Here is an 18,630-nt window from a genome sequence, read left to right on the forward strand (position 1 = left end):
ATTTAGCCTGCTGAAATGCATGTGTAGATGGTGCAGGGGGTGGCTGGCACATGAGGCTGCTAAAGTATAGGGGCTGACTGCTGCCACCCCCTGCACTTCAGCATCTTCATGCCCCACCCAGCCTTTCTGCCCATTGATGCTGCCAGCCAGAGCCCAGGGCTGACCCTCCCTTGAGCCTGCTGCCAGCGCAGGGCTGCTACACACCAACTCAAAGTTCTGGGCATGTGTAGACGCTGTGCCTGGAAGCAGTTGACTCCAGCTGAAACAGCTCCAGAATTTATAGCTGAGCATTCATTTCATGTGTAGGTGCACCCACTAAGACTGTTACACCACCTTATCACTCTATGTAAACACTTTGGTACCACAGCACACAACGGACTGAAGGCTGTTTAATAATATTCTGAATCTTGTTAAGATTTTGCAAATTGCAAGACATTAGACACGCCATAAGCATGCGTACAAACATGTTAGTTCATTTCCATTTACACGTCCAGGATGAACTCTACTGTAACCATTTCAGATGTTACTGAAATGATCGTTTTTTTCCCCAGAGTTTCAGGTAGGGTTTTGTTACAATGTAACATTTGCAGCCTATGGAATTCACATGCAGCATTCTTATACTGGATTACAGTAAAAGCCTTGTCACCTAGCATTTTACTAACTGGCATTTCTATTAACCAGAATTTCTGGCTGGCTGGCCAAACACAGGGTGGGGGGAGGCGGAAGAGAATAATGATACCTCATGCAGTGGCCACCACTGCTACCCAGCACCCTGCACTGCTACCATTCCATGTGGCCACCACCCCTTTCCTCCCCCATATGCTCTGCATCCAGCCGAAAACCCCTGTGCCTCAGGTAACCGACATTTTTAGATTACCAGAACCCCACCCCCATTCCTACTCATGCCAGAAAACAGGGCTTTTACTGTACCATGTCAACATCTTAAAAAGACTCGGGCACTAAATGCTGCCTCAGAGATGTATGCGGTGCTATATTTCATTTAACACCAAAATGCATGTTATGCATCAAATTGAAAAAGGATAAGAAAATAACCTCTTCCACATCTGCTGACACAATATCATCTTGCTCTTCATCTCTGCCGCGAACCGGCTGTGACTGGCCGATCCGTCTCTGTTGAGGATTTCTAATAACATAGGACGATTGAGACTGACTGGAACTACAAAGAAAACAGAAACTGAAGTATACACCAAAACAAAAATTTACACAGTAAAATATTTTAACAAAGCCATAGTAATTTACTCTTTTTGACCATAAAGCTAATCTAAACTTAGCAGACGAATAAGGATGCATGAACAAAATTAGTTCTTTAAGATTTACTATCGATGTAGGACCAGCGCCTCCAACCCTTCCACATTTCATGTGAGAAAACTATTTTCAAAAATTACACTCATTGTCAGCATGGTTCTCACTCAACAAAATGTTCACCTTTCAACAAAAGCATGCATAAGAAACCCCCCAAGAATTAATCAGTGCGCACATCTGTGTAATAGGAAAGATAGTAATAGGAAGTGAAGAAGAAAATGATGGGCTCTTCAGGTTGTGGACTTTGACCACCCATCAGCATTGCTCCAATCTTGCTGGACATTAATGCTTCTTAGAATGTGAACAAACATACATTTGTAGAGGGTCCAAAAGTGGGAAGAACACTAGCTCCAGACCATGCAGCAGCTACTATGTTGTCAATTGTTACACCTACACAAGCTAGGAACCATACAAATGTAGCAGAACTGCTCCAACTTTAACCCTGCTCCACCCAGACTTAACATAGAAGCATCATTCCAGGCTTGTTCACATGTATGTAACTGTTATAATGTAACAGCTCCTGCATACTTTTGTGCAGCAGCTTCCCCTCCCCTTCCAAAATGGCTCCAAGCATATGTTTGTCTATGGCTTCTACTTGTTAAGCTTAAATGGGAGGCACCAAGACAAGTAATTTTGTAACTGAGCTTCAACATCACTACTCCTTGCTTAACTTAAGCAGGAATCAAAACTGGTCCTTGACTTCAAAACTGTTTTCCCAACATGGTCAGATATTTCCTTTCTGGCATGCTGGGATTTCCAGCATCTGTGGAATTTTTAGACAACTGAAACCCAACTGCCCTCAGAATCTCCAATTTGGATATTTTTTGCATCCCAAAGATAGCCTATTCTACACTTCACAGACTGATAGCACCAGGTGTTCAAGTTATGCTTTAGTAATAGGCTGATTTTGTTCGCATGGATGCGACATTTTGTCCAGCTCTAAACTGGTAACCAAGTATTCTTAGTAACTAAGTAATCGTATTCCGTACAATTTCATTTAAAATTCTATGTCTCAGTATATATTATGGAGTTCATATAAGGGTTCCATAAAGAAAGCTCCAAAACCCTATTTTTGCAAGCAATAAGAGAACAGATCAAGCAGCGAACTTTACCTGCTAGATTGATCAGAAGAGGGTCTTGGTGGCAAGGGCTCCACAGAGAAGAGTTCTTCACTGCCTTGCATGGCATCTATACTAGTGCTTGCAAGAGTAAATGGTGCTGTAGGACGTGCAATACCCATTCTGACTGGGATAATTAGGGATTCCGCTACATTACACAATTCCTCCACAGCATAGGGTAATAAAGCTTGGAATACACGTTTACATTTGCCAATTGGCTGTGGAATAAAGTTGCTAGGAAAAAAAAAGGTGGAAAGAAAAAAAAAAGGTCAAATGTCATTTCTAAAAAAGAAAAAGGAAAAAAAAAGGGATAAAAATCCAAAATGACTAATTAATTTGACAAACTAGAGAACACTGAGTACAACTAAAGGATAAATTTTCTCATGAGACTTCATATATAATAAATGGAGTGGCTTGTAAGTGGAAAACCAAATGCTTTAATGTTTTAATTGGCCAAAAAAAGAGTTTAACTATTCCTTGTACAGAAAGTCAGAAGTACAAAATTATAAATAAAGCAAAGCACACTATTGTTAATAGAAAAATAATCAAGTTTTCAAGGATGTAAATTTTAAACAAAAATCCAAGATTAAATATCAGGTTCCTTTTATAGGGTACAGTGCATTTCATGCACAATTTATAAATTTGTATGGCTAATGAAGTTCTGGTGCAGAATCATTTCTGATGTTCTAAGCAACAGCATAAACTTTCACAAGAATGCATCTCAATCTTGGCATCTACCACTTAACACTTTAATCTGAAAAACTGAAAGAAACTGCCAATTGTGTTGAATTACGCAATTATCTTCTAAGCAAACAGGGACGAATATCAGCTATTTATCATGTAAAGCTGAACTGTAATTTAAAACTGAATCTAGAGATGAAAGACTATTTACAGCAACTCTGAATCAACTCCTGCAAAAAAATGTTAGGGTCCCTCTCCCTCCTCCCAATTAATGATCAACACACACTCTCAAACATTCATTCATGTAGTGAATAAAAACAATTCTTACTTTTTCTTTTTGGACGAAGCCATTTCCACACTTAGAATGACAAACACTCTTGCCACAGAGCGAAGAAATCTCATTGTAACAGCAATAGCTTCTTCTCTGCGTCCTGGAGTGTATTTATTTTGTAGTTCCTTTACCAGAGTACCCAGCAAAGTATCTAAAAGCTATGGAAACAGTAACATACTATAATGCATAATATGTTATACTAAATTCTGGAAATTCTTAACAACTTTGTTTTCAATGACTACATTAAAGATTCAAGAAAAGAATAAAAGCACACTGAAGTAAAACAGGGGAAAATCCAACACATTTACTTCAAGCTGAATCAAAAAAAAAGAGTTTAAGCTTGTTTATATTGAGAAGAGTTATCATTGGTAATAAAAAGGGGAACAGTGCTTACCAAAATGTCTGCTGTGCATTTAACAATAAGGCAATGCGTAAAACAATCCAGCCGAATCGTACCACTTTGCTGATTAAGGTACACTTGTTCTTCAGGCAAAAGATGACCTATCCTACTGCTTGCACTAAGACTTGGAAAAAACAAGAGAAGGAAACACATTTTATATTAGTTCACATAACTCAAAAATCATCACTTAAAAAAATGTAACTAAAACAAAATTTGCAAATACACACGGGTCTTTATTCTCCTGAGAGCCAAACATGATCATAGATTTCAGTGCATTCCAGTCTTGTAAAACACGTTCCAGTGCAAGCTGGGCAAATCGTGGAGGCTCTAAATCATGATCAGGCATATCAGAATCTAAGGAAAGAGGCAGACAGAAGTGATGGGTGCAAGAAGTACTGAAATCCAGAAACGTTTGCATTCTTTTTGCCGAAAAGGCTCTCACCTTCAGGATTTGCAGTTTTACGATTACGATCTTCCCTGATTCTAGGTGGTCGGTACTGGCAGTGTTCTACAGTTTGCCTGGCAACTGTTTGTACTAAAAACAACAGAAGGTGCTCTCCCCTATAATAAAAAATAGATTAGTGAGAAAAACTATGTTGCAGGGTGGTTTTTAAATTCCACTGACCTCCACCACCTTCACTCCAAATACCAACTTGCCTGCTATTGGGCATGGTGACAAGGTTTGTAGTGGTAAGCAATCGGTAAAGCAGATCAAGACGAGCAGACTTCTGACCTGCAATTAATGTTTTACACTTGCATTTCTCCCAGCAATCACAGTAGGCTGTTGGGGATGTTCGCTTGAGCCTGAAGCAAATGAAAGTGTTACACATCTTCTGTTCAGTAAAATTTTAAAAACAAGTTTCTGAACAGGCTTATTAATGACAGTAGATAAGCAAAACCCTAATTTCAAAATTAAAAAATAGCATTTCTACAATACCTAAACTTCATTTTAGTGCTTTCCTTATCTACTATTAATTTAGCAAAATACTTTCACTATATAACGTTTAACATTAAAAAAACAGAGCAAAGGAGTCTCAGGACACATGCAAACAAACTTAAACTCAAAATCCTTATTGAAATAAAATTACAAGAACTCTTAAAATGGAGAGACCATCTTTGGAGGTATAAGTTGATTTTTTTAAAATCCTTATACACGCATGATATCAATGTACCTTTAATGTGGCTACAGAATACCTGGTCTCTCATTTCTAACTGATATCAATCTTCAGCAGAAATATTTTTGGATTTCTACTTTGGTTTTTAATAGTAGTTATCTGTTTCTCTGGCCTGATTTTTTTATTTTAAACAGGTAGCATGTTAGATCTGTTTGGATCCTTGAGATCAATGTTCCTTACCCTTTAAATTGCAAAGCAAAGCTTTAACTATAGCAAAGAATGCACTGTAGGATGCAATGCAATCAGATTAACGCAATGCAGCATAACGGTTCCTTTAGTGTAGTACTGTATCAGGGCAAGGTAGCACCATACAAAATTATCCAAGCTAGTTCTGTGTGCAACATCCACAACCAGAAGCAATAGAGGCACATGGGTGCAGGGGTGTGCCACGACTAGTTAGTGCATGCTGCCTCTCAGCAAAGGCAGTTTCCCATTGGCAAAGCAGCACATTCAAAGATCAGCATGGCATCTCAGCATGACACTAAAAGGAATGTCTGGGGGGGCGGTGATGGGGTTCTCCCCTCTATCTGTCCTTACAGCACACCTGTGGCACCTCTATAGCCTGCCTGTTGAGAAATACCATTTTAAGAGTATAGTTTGTATTTGCACAAAGATCAAACATATGAAGCAGCCATGAAACACACCATTTATCTCCTATGTACAACTGCTCCTCCACAGAAGAATGGAAAGACAAAAAACAAGACTACTTATATAGTGAAAGACTATTTAAAGTTTTAGACACACTGGAAGAGGAAGTTTAAGTATTTGAAAATTAGTGAAAAATTTTAACATTTGGGTATTTTGAAAGGCAATAAACAAATCTATAAGATACAACTACTAAGCAGAAAGAGGAACCAATTAAGGCCTGTTTTACTTCAAGAAATTGATTACAAGCAAGCACTTACTTGCAGTCGTGACCCTTGTGACAAACCCTTGCACACTCCGTGCAACAGCAAAGTGATTCCAGTAAACCACATGTTCGGCATTCAAAAATATCCTAGAATGAAAAATATAGTTTACAGAAGAGTTAAAGGAAAATTATGCATGGTACAAGTGAAGATTTATTATCAATGATGATTTAGTATACACTTTAATATAATAAGTATATCATAGTTCCTTATATTTTTTTTTCCATATAAGTAAATTATTCAACTAACATGCCAAACTAAATGAGGACAGAATGGGACAATTCTCAAAAATATGTAAGATAAGAAAAGAAAGCTACTAGTTAAGCCTCATCAAGACAGTCAGTGAGATCAACATAATAAAAGCAGATTTCCAATGCCAATTCAAGTGGGCCTGTTCATTAAAAAAAATTGCAACACCTTGAATCAGTTTTAGCAGGTCAGATCTATTCATTCCACCTAAAAAGATGCCAGTTTAAGAATGTGAGATTGTCACTAGTCACTACTTCTCAAAAAAATAAAGAATACTACGCACAAAATCCTTGTCCAAACTGGTCAAGATGACAGAACTGTATTCACAAAAAAGGTTTGATCAGAATAGCTATTCTTTATATTTTACTTGTTGAGAAGAAATGGATAAGACAGACAATAGCATAACTCAAATGGTTAAAATGAATCAACTGACTGAGCCCATCAACACACAGATAAGGTTAGCAGTGCTCTATGTCAATACATACAAAGTATAGATAGATGGTAGATAGTTAATGGGAATGTGTTTTAGCATTCTAAATACATAACTTACTTGATTAATGTGCTCTGCACCAGTCCATGTAAAGCTGCAGGTATCATTACAGCACAGAACATACAATGGGGAATCATCTGGATTTGTGCCAGATGGACAAACCATTCCCATAAACACATCGTCCTCTTTCTCATTTGAAGTTACTTCAGCTAAAAATTAAGTGTTTAAAAAAAAAAAATCTTAATTAAAAATTCTGCCACAGTAAAACCCATACGGAGACAATACAAATCATAAATGCTTTTAGAAGGCTTCCCCCTCCCAAATCTTACTAGAGGTCTTTCTGTAGCAAAGACGAGAAGTTGGCTCTAGCTTCAGAATGCCATCCTAGACAATTTATTTTGAAGGATTAAAAAACGACCACTACGTACAAAATAATCTTTCAAGGAAAACGTTCCAAAATTAACTCCATGTAACCTGTCATTTCACATAGTTATGATGTGCCTGCTTAAATTTCCCCTGCCAGCACACTGCACCGGCAAGAGGGGAAGCACACTAATAAGGGCACATGGGATGTGTAGCACCCCCAGGGGCTTAGAAGTTGGATAGGTCAACTTAAGTACCGCAGAACTGTGAACGTTAATGATTTAGCACTTTGACAGCATTCTTAATATTAATTTATTTCTGTCTGTAAAATAACAGGATTCTCACGTGTAGGACTGTAAAGGAAGTCAAAACTACTGCAATCCAAACGTGTAATAGTAACACTGTCATAACATACCACAAACTGGCAGGGCTTCTCAGGTAGTAACACTTTCCACAGCCTACAGTAATATGTACTGCATTTTGGGAGTATGAGTTCAAAATTATCATTCACTCAAACATATGCAATTTCATACAAAATAACATGTATTAGTTATGAATTCAATTACTATATATGCACACATGCTAAACCAAAATTAAAAAAACAACCTACTATGGCAAGCACAGTACGCTAATTTACCTTTAGCAATTTTCTGTGCAGTTTCCAGAATGGTAATTGCAGCAGGGTATGCTCTGCCACTAACTGCAGACATAAATGGTGTCATGCCTCTTGCATCCCTAGGAAACAAATTAACAAGCACGTCTAAAAGGCTGAACTCTTTTTATCCCCATTACAAGTAAAAGACAGCTACAAGATATGCCAGCCTTGAATCTGCACATACAGCAATTAATCGGGATAAAAACCAGCTGCTGAACACTGGTGTGAATTATTAGCAAAAATGTGTTCTTGAATAACAAGACAACACTAGAAGAATTATAGATAACGTTGAGATAGCAAAGAAACTGAGACTGGGTACCTGCTGATAATTTTCTAATTTACCATATTCACACCTTTGTCAGAATATAGTTACCTCAGCTGGAGGGTGGGACTTTTCTATCCTAGGATTTCATTATTTCTTTTTTTCAGGCAAGAATTTAAATACCTGATCCATTCAAAATGCTGTGTAGCATATTAATGTATACATCTGTTAGTCAAAGGGTAATGTGCCTATAATACATTCCCAATTTCATGTTTACAAAAACACCTGCTTGCTTTTTGTTTTGTTTTTGTTTTGTTTTTTTTTTAAAGTTGTTCATCAATAGGAGCATAGTGTAATTTACCAATCCTGTTACCTGGGAAAATGTAATTAATTTCAGAGTCTTCTGCAAAGATAAATTCATGTCCATTTAATCTTTTCTCTAGAATGAGTCTCTGGGACTTGCATCTTTGTCCTACTGCACCCTCTCCAATACAGTATTATCACAACATACGTGCCAATACTTCCTGCAGAACACTGGTGATCAGGAATATTTTGAGGTTAAAAGACCAGACTTCCATGGCTGCATCCATTACTTGACAACCATGGCCTGAACAAAGAAGTGAGCATACTGCTGCACTGATATATTATGAATATTCATGAGACAGACTGCTTTCCAACTACACTGGTCATAATTATATATCTGAGTAATTACTATCCCAGTTCTGCTACCTTACACACGGAGGGACACAAGTTATGCTCTAATAAGTTCTTTTCAGTAAGTCTACTTCACTATGAAATCTACTAAATATATATTCATATTTGTACATGAAAATATTTGCCTACATACTAAAAACAGTTTAATAAGGACTGTTTTGAATAAGTTCCAGCTGACGTATCATCTTCAGGTAAGAAATATGGCAATTAATTTTAAAATTCTTACTTGGCTGACAGTAGTTCTCGAAGATATGGTTGTAGTACCACACTATCACATAACAATTTCAGTATAAAATGAGCATTTGCTTTCCGATCCTTAGATTCCACCACAGATGGCTCAGTAGAAGGACCTATGATTAGAAAAACAGAGCACTAGTAACAGAATCCCCTAAGTGGGTCATTTACTGCAAGTACTTTCATCAAAAAGAGCACTGGTATGATTAAACAGCAACTTTATTATGATGCATATACCAAATTTCAATAATATACTATGTATGTCACTAAATTTCAGAATGTGAAACTGTCAAGAAATTACTGTCTCTAATTTAGATATTATCCTGTTAGAGTACATTTTCACCTGTACATCATGTGTAGGTAAGCAGAAGATTTTACATGAAGTCTTCCTTCAACTCTGCTTTATGTAAAGTCACAAATATAGTTCAAATGAACTGGTAACATGCAGCTTCAAGCCCCTCTTCATTTAAAGGAATCTTCATATACAAAAGACGTACCAGCTTTTGTTTGTGTTGACTGTTTTCCTTCTAAAGTATATACAGAGAAACAGCATGCTCTCACCTGGTATGGTAGAGGTGCTAGGTCCTTGGCCAGTGCCAGTCGCTGCTGTGGTAAGAGATCCCACAGCGGGGGCCAGGATAAAATCAATGTCACCATCTTTCAGTAAACAGAACAGCAGGATGTACATCAATATATAAAAACATCCCTAACAACATGTTCTTCTTGCAGTACTTAGCTACATTATACACATTTTGCTTCTAGCAAAAGGTAATATCACTAGACAGCCATCAATTTAGCCAACATTACAGCAAATACTTGTAGGAAGTTTGGCAACAGCATTTTAAAAGAAAAATGTTTGTTTACTTTACTCTAATTAATAAAAGTGGGTTTAAATCCTAAATCTTTGCTCTCATTAAAAAACACTTCTGACTACTAATGCTACACTTCAATAGTATTTACCAACTATACATGCATTTTGCACATATTTAAATTGAGCCGTAAAAGTCACTGATTTCTCTCCCTCATTTTTTTCTATGAAGTTTTACACTGGCATCAACTAATGCATTAGCAATCTTACCAGGATCCATTGCAGGAGGATCAGGAACCCAGCTGGGTGGAGCTATGGGTGGAGAAACTGGGTCTTGGTGATCACTGGATGAAGCACCGGCTTCATGTCTACCCAACCCAGCTGCTCGCAAGGATCTTCTCATCATCTCTCTGAGTCTCAAACTAGACAAACATTAAACAAATTCCATCCCACGTTCATTTAAAAAAAATACACTTACGCAAACATTTAGAGTTAAAGGCAACCTATTTTTTTTTATTCCTATGATTTTCTTTGGCACAAAGAATGAAGTCAAACTAATTTTTAATTCCTTCCTACCATTTTATTGTAATAGAACATATTTTAGCTTTTCATATTTTGGTATAGCACTCTTCTTATGAAGTCTTGATCCTGCAAGTGGAGCAGCTTTATAAAATAAGGCTTGCTGGGAGGGGAGGCAGGGAAGTAGGCTAAACACTCAGGCCTTTTACGTCACTAGAAAGACATGAGGAGAGTCTAATGAAAGATGAGGGAGAAAGGTATGAGGAAGCATGAACCCACAGGATATTTTTGAACAATGGGACAATAGAATTCAAATAGTTATTATTAAAACCTGCATCAACACAGCTGAATCTGGACGCTCAGGAGGTTATGGGGACAGACGAATATAATACAGGGGTGTGGTGCGTGCCTAGGGTAAGTGGTATGAACCCAACCCCTGTTAGGAGTCCCAGCTGAATTTTCCAGAGGAGGTAGGAGGAGGGCTTAATCCTTATTTCTCCTAAATCAAACAGTTGACTGGACTGAGAAGTGCAGCTCATGGATGACAAAGAACAGCTTCAAGTTCATTTCTGCTTTGGCCAACAAGCTAGAATACTAAAATAGTATAAATTTTCCAGTAAACACAGGACAACCCAATATTGTCTAGGACAGAACAAGTTTCTACCTTTACATCTATCAAAATCAATACTAATTCAGATACAAGGGCAAAGAGGCACTTATTTTGATGCTATCAGATTATCTTGGAAGTTTATCAATTTCTTTACCATCCTCTAAAGTGCTACATCACAGGAATACTATCTTGATATCATTTATTTCTTGTCCATAAGAGCAGTGATAAGCTTTGGATAAAGAAAACTCCAAGTTCTTTCAGAATGCATCACTATAACAGATTTATTAGCAACAGAACTCTCGGTATTAGGCAATTTAAGACACACAAATGAAAACATGCCCACTGTCTATCCTGGAAAGTTGTCCAAAACATAAATCAAAACAAAATCTTCTATAGTTCTATAACACTTTATACCTGGACTCTTATAGAACTTTACAAACATAAATCAACTACTGGCTTTGAACCTTCTCACAAGGTAGTCCCAGTTTGCAACTGAGGAAGCTGAGGGACAAACAGATAGACGATGTGCCCTTACTCAGAAGTCCGTACTACCGTTAGAATTCTAAGACTAGCAGCCTCCTTGACTGCCAGGCCTGTGCTTTAACAACTAGACATCGCTTCTCAAACTAATGACAGAGCTTAGGCTTGATCTTGGGCAAATGGCAAAGACTTGAGTTACATTAATACACAATGCTAAGTGAGTGAAGCATATAAAAAGTAGAGTAATGCATCTTTAAACCAGTTTACCTTCTGCTGCTTGATGATCCTGCCCGATTTCCTGGACCATTACTTGATACTACTGAAATTGCATTTGCAATAGCCTCAACAGCAGAGAGCCTTTCAGCAAATGTGTTCCTTTCAGAGCGTTCTGCTTCTGAAAACATTAAGAAAATATTTGGTGCCAAAATTTCATCTGAGTTATAAGAAAGGAATACAAATAGGGAATTTCACTAAGACAAAAAGATTACTACAATTTTCTTTTTCACTACATTTGAAGGGATACTACCAGGAAGATTAGATGCAAATTTTCTTTTTTTTAAAGTTTGAACTGTAATTCTCCCATGACTCAACCAAAACCCAAATTTGGAGAAGGAATTCAAGAGAGAAATTTCAATTCCAGGACAATCATAAAAGTATCTAGCAGACCTTAATCTTCACAGTAGGACCTGTAGCAACAAGGGCCTTGGTGAAAAGTAGGGCAGTAACTAAGTGATTTGGCATATACATCTGCTCATTTTTCTGTGAAATACATTTCTAAACAGCATTACTGAAACAGGATTTTAAATCAACAAGGTATGCCAAAGATACAAAACTAGGGACTGAGGATGTAGGTTTGTAGCCTTGTTGGTCTAAGGACACAGGCAGACATGGTTCTTTGGGTGAATCTGGTATCTTTTATTAGATCAACTTAAGTAGTTGAGGGGAAAAAATTCCAATTTTTGAGACTGAGGATGACATTAGAACAAAACAATCAGCATTCAGTGTCTTGGCATCACAAAGTGCAGGCTTCTTCACCTAATCTGAAAGAGTTAGCTGAAAATACCTTAAGGTTTTTTGTTTGTTTGTTTGTTTGTTTTTGGGGGGGGGGCAGATTTCACAATGTGCTATGAATAGCACTCATCCCACTTTCTTCTTTCAACATGGCATTTGCCACTTGTGTCTTGCCAGCGTGTGATAACAAAAGCAATACCCAGATGTGGGGTGATTGGGTGAAGCCCAATTTGGACAAAATTATTTACTAGCAGAGTTTTAGCACTGAGAACTGACATAATTGGCTTCAGCTACAATTTGAGGGTGCTGGTCAACAGTTAGTGGCTCAAATCCTTGGGATCTTAGTGAACATTAAGCAGAAGTAATATGTCTTTCATCTTTGCTTAACCTTGAGGTTCTGTTAGTACCTCAGACTTTTCCCACAATCACTTTCATAATGGACCAGTGCAACAAGCCTTAACAGTCACCCTGAAGCTTCAGTGCTGTCAGAACTGTAGATCAGCAGGAGCACATTACACCTGCGCCCTCTCTTTCAAGTGCATTTCAAGCTATCACACTACACATTTTTAAGACTCAGTTATCCGAACAACCATTTATCAATTCATGCTCAAATCACAGTAGTTGTGATAGGCAGAGATGCCCGTTTCTTTGAATGCACTTACAGCATTAATGCAACCAAAATTGATTAAACACAGCCAACACTGAGAATGGCTAAAAACACATGATCCAGACTGGAAACAACATACTTAATGCAACCTACCGCAAGAATAGGTTAGCATAGCCCATCTGTACGAGAACTATAGCAATGCTCACTGTGCGCAATCCCCTTAGTGTTGACACTTTTTCAAGTCATGGTGAACTACAACACTGCTGAATACAGTTCAACCCCCTCTTCACATAAACAGCTGAGCTGCACCTCTTCTATTTCCAATGATTCCTGTTTCTTCACCAGCCTTAAATATATGGCAAACATCACCAAATTGGGCCCCAAACAGTTTACCCAGAATCCCTCCATCTCCCCCTCTCTCAACCTGCGGGGCTCAGATTAGTGTGGTTCAGCTATCCACGAGGTAGAACCTGACCAGGTCTGCCCTATGTCTCATCTGCATATACATTTTTAAAGCATCCCAGGACTCATAACAAGAAGCGGGATGAGTGGGAGAGGCTAATTAGCACTTGAATCCTTAGTGGGGGGCAGGTATCTGGAATACATGTACATATGGAACTGTTGGGTCATCATGGCTTGAAAACACTGTTGGCTCTGCTGGGGCACAGCCCAATGAACAATATGCTAAATCATAAGCCTTTTGGCTTTGGACTAATATTACACAGTTTGTACTATAGATAAGTAGGTACAAAAGTGCTATTTAAAGGTGTTTATGCAATACCTGTGCTACAACTTGAAGCAATTTCAAAATAGTTCATCCAGAATTGATGCAGTTTAACTAAGTCTATAGGTACCTGTAACAATTTTGCCTATATGCAAATTACTAGATACATTTATTTCAAAGTCATTGTTTTCAAATTTGCTCCTTGTGTTTAGGAAGAGCAGGGTCTGATAGTAAGGAGAGGAGCGGGAAAGGGACTGCAGGGGAAGAAGTTGGGGGGGGTGACAAGGGGGCCCAGAGGCTCTCTTACCCCCCAGGTTAAATTTTCCATGCTGTAGCAGTGGGAAGGGAGCAAATTCAAGGCAAGCTTCCAATAATTAGATTCTATACCTGGAAAATTATAATAAATTATATTTTTTTCCATATAGAGAGTCTAATTATTGGGAGGTTGTCTCATATTCAGGGTCATTTTATATTTGAATAAATATAATATAGGGTAGGTCTCAATACCAGATAAACAACTCTCAATAGCAAATGGTTGCAGAGTATATTTTCCACATACTAGAAAAAAAAAGGAAGTTTACATTTTTAAATAGTGCCAGATTATTACTGTTATTTTGCCTTACATGTGTGTACTAATTATATCAATATGAAATGAATATTATTGATAGTATGAACTTCCCAAAGGTGGTTCTCTACTGGCCATACAGATATAAAAAGTCAGGAAGACTGCTAAAGAGGAAGCAGTTTACTAAAGAGAAACAGCTGGACAGTGGCCCCTCAAACTTTTGAGGTCCAAACTCTATGACAAATTGCTTGATTATGATACAGGTGGCTTACCATCAGTATCGTGGGTGCACCAGTTTCAACAGAGATATTTTCATACTGCATTAGAAAATTCTTCATGCATTAGGGAAAGTTTGAACAAGACTTAACAATTTATCGTTTCCTATCAAAAATGATCCTTTCAATGACAATCTTTGTTTGCATTTCAACATTTCCAAGAAAGGGTTTGCATTTTAAAAACAATAGCATTAAGATAACTAAACACCCAGAAAATGAGCCTGTTAACTTCTGGCATTTCTATCCAGACATGGGGAACAATATTTCCTCAACTGCTTTTTAAAACAATCCTACTTTCCTATAAAATAATCTATGTTAGAAGGCTCAGAAAACAAGCATTAGGAGAAACTGCTTCAGTTCAGTTCTCACTGAATTTTTTTTTGATGAATCAGAATGATTCAGTGAAAGAACATTAATATACAGGCTAAAATATTCAAGGTTGAGTCATTTATGAGTTTATTATTAAAGCAGATTTGATTCAAAGCATAGACTACCATGACACAGGTTTTATATTTTCCAAGTTAAATGCATTTCATAAGCACTTCTGTACCAGCATTTAACCAATACTGGTTCAGTTTTCAGGTTGAGGAAATTCAAGTATTGATGCCACCTATATATAGTTCTATTTATCCTTTTATTACAGGTTATGCACGTAGGAAGACTTGTATGTAAGAATGTCTGACTTGTCATTATCAAAACTAATTTTCAATAGGTTATTAAAAAACTTTTCAAAATTAAAATCATTAAGACTAAAAGGAGATTAGCAAAAAGACTCAGAAAGAAGCCAATGGATGGGAGTAACTGCTTCTATACACCCCTACCAATACCTAAAATGAACCCATTATTCTGGAGTCATTCCTTCACTGTCTAGTAAATATCACCACCACCTTCTAGAGGCAGGTCCACGTAAGGTAATAGCCTTTTGCTGTTATCAGCAACTTGTTGCTTCCAGGATGGAAGACTATTCAATAAATCTAAAGATCTCAAAAAATCCCTACTTATAACCTATACTGTAGGAAGCAAGTGGGTTTCAATAAGATTTCATACGATGGACAATGTTTTTTCAATTTAAAATATTTTTTAAATCCTTGGAAAATGACATCTAATCAAACAAACTACATTAAAAGAACCTCAAGGTTGCAAAGACAAGCACTCAAATTAGGAAAAGCCAGGTTAAGAGTGCCTGTGCACCCTTATTTCATCTGCCCTGTGTGTATGTATTAGGATGCCATCTTTAAACACAGCATTTCAGCAAGACCCCTGTTTCCCAAACAGTGCACAGGACACACGATACAATCCTTATTCATTCCTAAAGCATGATAAATAAGGGGTTGCTTGTAGGACAACCTCAGTTGTTGCAGAAGTTGGAAAGTGTATACTGAGAAAGGAGCCTGGAGGGTGGGGGAGCAGGGGGAGGGATGGTACGATGGGGGGGGGGGGGGGGGGGGGGGGAAGAAGGAGGGGACAAGTGTCTTCTAGTTAGCACAACCGAATGCTGCTCCAAAACTGGATTCTATTTCTGCCACACATGAAGCAAACAGAGTTCAGCTGAACGTCACATTTTTCATAAGTGGCAACTGTATTAGTTATTCTCTGAGACCCTGATTAGAGACATCGGGGGTCTGATTTGTAGAAGTGCTAAGTGCTCAGAGCTACCACCAATGTTAATGAGAACTGAGTTTTGTACATAAAAGTCTGGTAAACTGTCAAGTACTCCAAAAAAATAAGTCAGGCCCCATGCTTCCCATTTTGAACACCTAAAATTAGCCAACACTTTAAGATTTAATCTGTTTCTCTGATCTCCATGTGTAAATGGGAATTAATATTGCTCCCTCACACCACAAGGTCATTGTGGAGATGAATTTTTTTTTTAATATTTTAAAGAATCAAAAGATTATAATGACAGCACCACAGAGAAGCCCTCCAGGGGATTAATAATTCTTTTATTCAGTGCAGGGTTTGGATGGTGTGCAGTAAATAAGGAATGGGGCCACACACTGAATGAGGAGGAGAAAAAGAAATATTGAATAGCTACCCATTCGGTGAGCACCGTCCATCTTGTGCACTGAATGAGGTAGTCCTGTGGAAAAAATAGTATGATTGTGTAATTACAGTCTGTTTTATAATGAAAACATATGCATAATGCATAGCTTATCTTAATTCTGGCATTTCCTAACTTTTGAGTGCTTGACTTTACAGATTTACATTCTTTTAACAGATTTTTGATGTAGTAATATTTAAGCAGCTATAAAGTGTGTTAATGTCTTGACTCAACAGAAAGCCCTGTGTTCATATTTTTTAGTAAGTCACATAAGAACACATTTTTCAATGGAAAAAAGACACCAAATGCAACTTTGCTAATGTTCAGTGGTATTTGATAGCCTTGAAAAAGAAAATGTAAATTATGCTGTTTGCATAAAAAGACCAAGAAAGAAGTGATGTAAGAGCCAATGCACTTCCTTTCCTTTGTAAAAAAAAAATGTCGTTATGTAACTGAAGTTTGGCATCTAAAAACAGTATTTGGACAATTAATGAAAACTAAGCTCCCACAAACATCTATATGATACTAAAGGAAAGTGCATCTACTCAGCCCCACTGATAAGTAAAGGCCACTTAATTTTAGGCGCAGATTAGGCACCTATGTTCCAAGAATTTGATCTGTATTCTCAGTACTTTTGACACTGCATGAAAAGGATTTCTCAAAATGATTCTCATGATACTGTTTGTTGAGCTCACCCTCTTCCTCTTTAGTCTCTTTGTTACTTGTTGGGAAGCACACAGATACACAGGCATGCAGAATGTTACGATTTCCATCACATCTGTGGCTGAGGAATGTCTGCAGCATTTGCGGATTCTGATCCAAGACAACCGCTTGCTCAAGATTCATCAGGTATTGCCTGCAGGCCTCATAGTCACATCGGAGAATATGCTGCATTAGGGTTTGTTTCTGTGCTCAGGAAAATACAGACAGGTGTTAATAAAATGACACAAAAATACCAGACACAAGCAATTGCAGAAATGAAACTGCAGTTAAAAACTCTAAATGGTTCATTAATAACTAACACAGGAAATGCCAAGGGCAAACATACCAGAACTGCCTTATGTTATGAGCTCATTTATCTATTTTAACTAAATAATAAAAGAAAATTCAAGAAGGGCATGCTGAAATAAAAATCACACATCTATCAAACCCACAAGAGTTTGATACTTGGCATCATAGTTAACTACTGCAATGGCCAAGAGATATCATCTTTATCTCATGATTTTACATAACAGCAAAAAAGGAGGATTCAAGGACAGAGCAAGATATTTATTGACTTTTACAGAGCTCTCTCAACAGCTAGGGGACAGGGGAGGTTGAAGCTGCCTGTAAGTCTCACCCTATATCTAAAAGACCTTTGGCTCCTCTACAATTTCCAATTGAGATCCAATCCCAGGCTAGTTGTAAAACCTCCTGGTGACAGCATGGAAAATACAGCAAATACATACAAATTTAGGTTCTACATTAACTTTATGAAGCTAACAATTTAAGAGGATGTAACAAGCTATCTGGCATTGCAAGCACTGCACATTGCCAAAGTATAAAGTATTATTTAGAGTGACACAGGTATAAGTCCCTGCTTCAAGGATTTTAAAAGTTAGAGATTTATAAGAAATTATTTTTACAATTTCTCCCTTATCAGTTCCTGTCCTACTCTAAATTATAGGCAAACTGTAGTGCATTTACAGTAAGCGTTAAAGCTATGCTGTCTTAAGAAAGTAAATATGTTCCCAATACAAAAGAAAAGTGAAGCATATACACTGAATGCATGAATGAATACAATATTTACATTTGCCACACCTATCCACCTACACAGAAAATTCAGGATAGAAGGGACCTCATCTAGTTCAACCCCCTGCTCAAAGCAGAAACATTCCCAAGTTGATCATTCTGGCCAGCACTTGTCGAACTAGGCCTTAAAAACCTCCACGAATAGAAATTCCACCATTCTAGGTAACCTGTTCCAGTGCTTCACCACTCTCCTTGTAAGAAAGGTTTTTTTCCTAATATCTAGCCAAAAGCTCCATTGCTGCAATTTGAGTCCATTTCTCTTTGTTCTGTCCTCTGCCACCGCTGAGAACAGTCTA

The 18,630-nt window shown here is 37.6% G+C and overlaps 1 protein-coding gene across 10 annotated transcripts in view; it reads right to left on the reverse strand.

Annotated features, from left to right (window-relative positions):
* The window catches only part of UBR5 (ubiquitin protein ligase E3 component n-recognin 5), a 143,829-nt gene that overhangs the window by 33,415 nt on the left and 91,784 nt on the right, over positions 1-18,630 (reverse strand). For 6 of the 10 annotated variants that reach the window (XM_090040457.1, XM_090040460.1, XM_090040463.1 and 3 more), the window contains 16 exons: positions 17,239-17,449; positions 16,538-16,582; positions 11,588-11,714; positions 9,982-10,133; positions 9,465-9,560; positions 8,896-9,019; positions 7,676-7,773; positions 6,736-6,884; positions 5,934-6,025; positions 4,511-4,657; positions 4,296-4,414; positions 4,081-4,207; positions 3,848-3,977; positions 3,451-3,611; positions 2,436-2,675; positions 1,054-1,177 (listed from right to left, as the gene is read on the reverse strand). In XM_090040457.1, the coding sequence (XP_089896583.1) occupies positions 1,054-1,177; positions 2,436-2,675; positions 3,451-3,611; positions 3,848-3,977; positions 4,081-4,207; positions 4,296-4,414; positions 4,511-4,657; positions 5,934-6,025; positions 6,736-6,884; positions 7,676-7,773; positions 8,896-9,019; positions 9,465-9,560; positions 9,982-10,133; positions 11,588-11,714; positions 16,538-16,582; positions 17,239-17,449 (2,142 nt within the window). The remainder of the gene's footprint in view (positions 1-1,053; positions 1,178-2,435; positions 2,676-3,450; positions 3,612-3,847; positions 3,978-4,080; positions 4,208-4,295; positions 4,415-4,510; positions 4,658-5,933; positions 6,026-6,735; positions 6,885-7,675; positions 7,774-8,895; positions 9,020-9,464; positions 9,561-9,981; positions 10,134-11,587; positions 11,715-16,537; positions 16,583-17,238; positions 17,450-18,630) is intronic. The other 4 variants (XM_090040461.1, XM_090040458.1, XM_090040456.1 and 1 more) reach the window with 2 other exon arrangements.

This window comes from Crocodylus siamensis, chromosome 3, assembly GCF_052110815.1.
Source record: "Crocodylus siamensis isolate JL-2025a chromosome 3, ASM5211081v1, whole genome shotgun sequence".
Classification (NCBI taxonomy): domain Eukaryota; kingdom Metazoa; phylum Chordata; order Crocodylia; family Crocodylidae; genus Crocodylus; species Crocodylus siamensis.